This window comes from Perca flavescens, chromosome 7 (genome assembly GCF_004354835.1).
Source record: "Perca flavescens isolate YP-PL-M2 chromosome 7, PFLA_1.0, whole genome shotgun sequence".
NCBI classification, from domain to species: Eukaryota; Metazoa; Chordata; class Actinopteri; order Perciformes; family Percidae; genus Perca; species Perca flavescens.
In genome coordinates this window covers 11510620-11517428 of record NC_041337.1, presented here as the reverse complement: position 1 = coordinate 11517428, position 6809 = coordinate 11510620, and the positions used below count along the sequence as shown (strand labels likewise).

General features: G+C 36.6%; 1 protein-coding gene across 1 annotated transcript; it reads left to right on the top strand.

The window, feature by feature from the left end:
• Window positions 1–571: 571 nt before the first annotated feature.
• Window positions 572–6742, top strand: LOC114558256 (acidic mammalian chitinase-like). The gene is made up of 11 exons (XM_028582092.1): window positions 572–618; window positions 711–740; window positions 854–1058; window positions 2456–2512; window positions 2633–2798; window positions 2965–3089; window positions 3179–3302; window positions 3408–3590; window positions 3759–3875; window positions 6239–6371; window positions 6483–6742. The coding sequence occupies exons 1-11, from the start codon at window positions 594–596 to the stop codon at window positions 6740–6742; spliced, it is 1425 nt and encodes a 474-aa protein (XP_028437893.1). The 5' UTR covers window positions 572–593.
• Window positions 6743–6809: the final 67 nt, after the last annotated feature.

Genomic DNA, 6809 nt, shown 5'->3' with positions numbered 1-6809 from the left:
AATTGTGTACGCAGCAGGACTTGCAGCCACAAAGGCAAGTGTAAAATATATGAATCCAGAGGGCTACCCTAAGTGTTGTGTTGGTTGTTGGTACCATGGAAATTTTAATCCTGAAGTTTCATAAAATACAATGCATCAGTTCGTACTTTTATCAAGGTAATCTTATCTGCATGAATTGGCCAGCTCTCCTGCTCTGAGTGACTTTACAGAGGCAAATTTACATAACTTCATATGTTCTAATCCAGTTTTATCCATCAATAAAAACAGATTTGATCTTTATGTGATGTCATCTTCTGACAGCTTATTGTAGTCTAATGTGACAATTATCCTCCCCTGAAGCATCCATTACACCTCATTATCAGGTAGCCTTTGTTTCGCTCTTATCACGTCTATAAAAACAACTCCCAGGTGGATCGTAGGCTCATACAGCCAATCACCTTTGAACAGGTAGGTTCTGAGCACACATGTTTCAGTAGTTTACATTTTAATATTACTAACTATTGTACAGCCTCTAGATGGTAAACTGTTTGCAGTTTAAAAAAAAATAATTATTTATTTTTGCAGCTCCAAGGAAAAATCTCCGCTGACACAACATGGCCCGACTAACAGTCTTGGCTGGTAAGTTACATTCTTTCAGTTGTTAATTCATTCAAAAGCAGTGAGTCTTGTGCAAATTTCTTTCATGAAAATAAAATGTATTATTTTTTTAGGACTGTCTCTTTTGATGTGTCTCCAGATGGGTATGCATTCATTATTTAACTTCTTTATATTACATTGCCATTTGCTTCTCACATGTAATCACCATGTCTTTAAATAGAAACTTCATAGTAATAGTTTCTCCCCTCTCCAAAAGTGTCTTCTACCAAACTGGTGTGCTACTTCACCAACTGGTCCCAGTATAGACAAGGTGCTGGCAAATATCTGCCTGCCAATGTAGATCCCAACCTCTGCACACACCTGATCTACGCCTTTTCAATAATCAACCATTCTAATGAGCTGGCTCCTTATGAGTGGAATGACGACGTTCTCTACAAATCCTTCAATGAGCTGAAGAATAGGTGAGTTGTTTTTTTCATACAGTATCAATGTATCTGCAGCCATATCAACTGTTATTTCACAACAACTAATCACATCAGCAGTCGAGATGAACTTGGACGTTTTAGTGTGACTGGTTAAGTGGCATTATCCATTTTTCCATAGAAGGAGATTGTAAAAAAACAACAACACACAAACACAATAAACGTGTAGATTAACTGCAGTGGTAGAAATGTAAGTAAGTAGAAAGAATAAAAGGTTACAAGAAAACAAAAAAAAATCTATGCACAAAAGAAGAAAAAAAGGGAGAAAGAAATATATACAAAATTCAAAGACAGTTTTGAGTAGTCTGAATGTGAGTCAAGTTTGAGAACGAGTAAAAAAACTATGCAGTTTTATCATTGAATATATGAAGTAAAAGAAAAAAAGACAATGCTCAGGAAGTAGATTTTGAATAACATTTTGAATGCAGCAGGCTTGTGCACAATTCAGAATTGAATTGAGAATGACTCAATTCTTGAATTTGAATTGATGTCAAAAACAGTATCTAGAATTACAATTCCAATTTGAATTAAAGGAACCAGAATTGCAATTCAATAAAAATTCAAAGAAATTCATATACATAATCTAAGTGAAGTGTTTAACAATGAAGCTTTACAATATATGTCAGATATGATTGCATTACATATTCTATAAATTATATTAGTTTGAACTACTTGTACAGATTACAATAACAGGAAATGTTTTCCCCCAGCAATAAATGTTAAAAGCTCTAGTCAGAGAACAAATAATTCATTTTGATTAATTGTAATTGTAATTTTGTGGAACATGATGGAACATGACTCCATTTCCCAGAATGCTTATCATTATCTATATTTGGGAAAAAATGTATGCAGGGTTGAGGAGTGACTAGTTACATAATGAAATTATGTTATTAAATTACAAAATGTATGTAATTGTATTTAGTTGTATTACTGACATAAAATGTGCAATTCAATAAGTCACTAATCAAATTGATGAAGTAATCCAAATAAAGTAATCCAAACCACATTTATAATGGGTAACTTATAACAGTAAGCAATTACATTTCCAAAGTAACCTTCCTAACACTGAATGTATGTGAGATTCCACACATTCTTTCTGTTGTGCGACTGTGTGGAATTTCTTTGAATTGCCATGAATTTAATTCCACTTCCTGTCTTTCAAATTCAAATTCCTGTGGGGCGGAGTCAATTTAATTCAAATTCAAATTCATGAATTCAATGGAGGCCAATTCTGAAATTCTGAATTTTGCACAAGCCTGGAATGCTGGTATTTTACGTGCTGTGGGATTGCTACTTCTAAAGTAGCATTAAAGTAGAGGATCTAACTTCTAACACTAATACATTATAAATCATGTTTTTTCACAAATCCTGCACAGAAACGCCCAGCTGAAGACTCTGCTGGCTGTTGGTGGGTGGAACTTTGGAACTTCACAGTGAGTCCACAAGGCTTCAACAGCAAGGAATCCTAAGGCTGTTGAATTGCATTATCTCATATAATGATGCAGACAGCATCATCAACAGTGTTGCTAAAAGGTTGTTAAACTTGTTTACAGATTTACCATCATGGTTTCATCCCCTGTCAACCGCCAGAGATTCATCCAGTCTTCTATCAGTTTCTTGAGACTGCATGGCTTTGACGGGCTGGACCTGGACTGGGAATATCCTGGAGCACGAGGGAGCCCACCAGAGGACAAGAAGAGATTCACAGTGCTCTGCCAGGTCAGTTTGTAAAATCTACACCTCCTCTAGTCAGCAGCATTGACAGAAACCCACAGGATGCCAACACCAACACAGCATCCTGATTTGAGGTGATACTGCAATGTAACTTTAAATATTCTCGCATCGTCCATGTGATTATCCTCAACTATTTCCCTCTTGCATGTAGGAATTACTTGCCGCCTTTGAAAAAGAAGCCACTGTGACGAAAAAACCACGATTGCTGCTCACAGCTGCAGTGGCTGCTGGGAAGGGAAACATCGACAATGGATATGAGATTGCTGATGTCTCAAAGTGAGTTCCTGTGACTCTGAGTCATTTTAAAAGTTGAAAAGATAATATACTTTCTGTTTTTAATATGTGACATCATCATTGTCTAACAGGTTCCTAGACTTCATAAATGTCATGACCTATGACTTCCACGGAGCATGGGACCCGTTTACTGGCCACAACAGCCCTCTGTACCGCAGCTCTCACGATCAGGGCAACAACATCTACAACAATGTGGTTAGTAAAATCCTCAACAAAATTCAGTTATCATTCTCAAAACCCAATAAGCTGAACATCTAACACGTTGTTTTTAATATATACTTTTTTTTTTTCTCTGCACAGAACTTTGCTATAAAATACTGGAGAGACCAAGGAGCTCCTCTTGAAAAGCTCATAGTTGGTTTTTCTACATATGGACGCACATTTCAAACATCATCAGCAGTTAACGGTGTTGGAGCATCAACAAGCGGACCAGCCTCTGCTGGGCCCTACACCCGTGAAGCTGGGTTTTGGTCTTACTACGAGGTCAGTGAAGGGTCAACACAAATGCAACACTGAGACACAACATAGCTAAATTGAACTCAGTTCAGATTTAATTAATATAAGCCCAACAGAGTTTTGAGAGAGTTTCAAGCTAAGACATCACAAATCATGTCGAGGATGTTTAAATGTGATGTTCTTCCACTTCTACAGGTTTGCACTTTCCTCCAAGGAGGTAGTCTTCACTGGCTTGATGAGCAAATGGTGCCCTATGCTACTAAAGGAAATGAGTGGGTTGGGTTTGATAACAGGCAGAGTTTTGAAATCAAGGTAATAAATAAGACATCCTCCACATCTATGTTTATGCAGATAATATGAACAAGATAAAAGTAGCATCACTACTTGCCTAGCTATAAGTATCTTAGCTTCCTAAATTAGTACATTTCACTAGGTGTAGCTGATCATTATGAAGCTGCACAGGCAGCACAAAGGTGCATCGAGCAGAAGGTGGCACTCTAACACACAACTTTACATTTTGGCAAACCCCACAGGTCTGTAATCTTTTTATTGGGTCAAGACAGGTTTTTTGCAATTTGTCATAAAAACACCACAAAGAGAAGCACACAGTAGGCACAAACAAATTCATCACTCAGGTGGCTGTGTGCGATCTGCATGATTGAGTCAATCTCCTCTCAGACTGGACCAATGAGATCAGAGCTGGATAAAACTGTCAGATAATTACACATAGGAATTAAAACAAGCTTCTTCTTTTTTTAAAGATTATTTTTTGGGGCAATTTAGGCATTTCATTTTACAGGACAGATGAAGACATGAAAGGGGAGAGAGAAGGGGGAGAGAGAAGGGGAATGACATGCAGCAAAGGGTCGCAGGTTGGAGTCTAACCCCCGGCCGCTTTGTCGAGGAGTAAACCTCTATATATGTGTGCATGCTCTACCAACTGAGCTAACCCGGCCACTTAAAACAAGCTTTAATGTAGAGAAAAAAAATCAACATGTATAAGATTCATTATGTTGTTGGCTTATGTTAATTTGACAATGCCTGAAAAAGATCTCTTTTAATTCAAAATGTATGCTTTGTTAAATGAATTATATATAGATAGATCATGTAGCAGCCATAGGTGCATAGGTACATTTTTAAACAATTGCAATATCTCAGGCATACATTTCCCTTCAACTGGATTGTAACTAAAATATAAACTAATAGCCTCTGTATTTCCAGTTTAGATCAGGGCGTTCTTGGATATGATCAGACACTTTTTTTTCACTCGGAAAAAAATAAAATAAATTAAATTTTCTAATTGAATTAACCTTGAGAAAGCTCTTGAAATGTGTATAAAATAATGTGCTACACTGTATTCAGTGAGGAAATAACATAAAATATTTGGGAGGCTAAGTCTAAAAAGTTGTGGCCTTTACAACATTATGGGTGCACTCTAAAAAATTAGAAATTAGTGCATAAGGTTGCTGTTTTTTAAGGTGAAGTTTTTGAGTCCAGTTTAAAATGTATACAGTACAGTAATCACCACCAACATGAGGAAATAAAAAGCATAACATTGCTATTATCAGTGCATTTATGTTACAGCGCTGTTTGTGTGAGTGTATGTTAGAGACGAAACAGCAATTATATATATATATATATATATTAGGGCCGGGACTCAATTAAAAAAATTTATCTAATTAATTACAGGCTTTGTAATTAATTAATCAAACTTAATCACATTTTAATTCCATAAATATTTGACCTGAGAACAGTGAGAAGTAATTTGTTTCACATGGATTTTTAGTATACCATTGAATAATCACTGAATACATAAGCTTAAGCAACACAATATTGTTTATTTTTGTTCAACCAAGTCCAGCAGACCAGTGCAATTTTTGCCATTAAGTGTAGCAATAGCATATTTAGAAATATAGTACATTTCAGAAATTCAGGTAGCCTATAGGTAGGTAGACCTTCTGTAAACTATGTTTTTTTAAGTAAAACCCAATACTTTCAAGTACATTCAGACTTAGTTACCCTGGTCCTCAAACCAGTCATCTGGTGGAGTGTAGGTTGGGTGTGGGTCCTTGTACTCGGATTCGGGCTAACGTCCACGCTAGCTGCTAAATGTTTTGCGTCGAGGTGATACTTGAGGCTCGATGTGCTGCGGTGATATGCGAATTCCTTGTTGCATAGCTTGCACACAACCATGCTCTAATCGACGCTTCCATCCGTTCGTTTTTTATAACAAAATGCCCCATACACGGGGCCAACCAAAGCGGTCTCGTCAGCTTCTTCGTTCATATTCACTGTGGTTTGTTGTTGTCTGAAGCATTGACATATATAAAAGGTCTGAAGTCATGAACGCTAGTTGGTGCTCCAATATAATCGGTACGCCGAAACTCTTCCAGTGAGAAACGTCCCACGGTGCAAAAATAAGTGTGATTAAAATGCGTAAAAAATGTTTAACGTGTTATTTTTTGTGTAATTAATTAACGCATTAAAGTCTGTAATTAATTAATCTTAATTAACGCGTTAAAGTCCCGGCTCTAATATATATATATATATATATATATATATATATATATATATATATTTATTCTTTTTTATTTTTTATAATTTCTGACATGTATTCAAACCTAAAAAACTTGCATTTTAAAGTTAAAGTTCTCTCTGTAACTTATATTCCATAGGCACAGTATGTGAAAGATAACAAATTTGGAGGAGCCTTTGTCTGGGCGCTAGATCTGGATGATTTTACTGGACAGTTCTGTGGCCAGGGAAAATATCCCCTCATTAGTTTTCTGCGCTCTCTTCTGGATTCAGGTAAACAGAAATGAGACCTCAACACTGCACAGAATGTAAACGTTTTATCATCTCCCCTTAACAAGTAAAACCTTCCTTAATCTGTTATATTTTATTAATTCTTTTTAATAGATTTTCCACTTCCACCTCCTGTAACCACACACTCACCAGTGAGCACCACAAAGCAGACTCCTGCTGCCACTTCTCTTACAACTACCACCACAGTTGTTGATTCTGGAAGTGATTTCTGTGCTGGGAAGGCTGATGGCCTCTACATAAATGCCGAGAACCGCAACTCCTTTTATCAGTGTACCCAAGGAGACGCACACCTCCAGCGCTGTCCAGTTAATCTTGTTTTCAGTGTGAGATGCAACTGCTGCGACTGGCCTTAAATAAATATTTCTTAATATTTCTTTGTCTCTTTTTTTTTCTAAAATCTTTCATTTCATTCAAATAATT

What these genes read in the sequence shown, in the direction of transcription:
- LOC114558256 (XM_028582092.1), top strand. Translation starts at nt 594, where the DNA reads ATGGCCCGACTAACAGTCTTGGCTG. An exon ending in TTTGATGTGTCTCCAGATGG is followed by an intron (nt 741 to 853) that starts GTATGCATTCAT and finishes CCTCTCCAAAAG; the next exon opens with TGTCTTCTACCAAACTGGTG. An exon ending in GATTCACAGTGCTCTGCCAG is followed by an intron (nt 2,799 to 2,964) that starts GTCAGTTTGTAA and finishes TCTTGCATGTAG; the next exon opens with GAATTACTTGCCGCCTTTGA.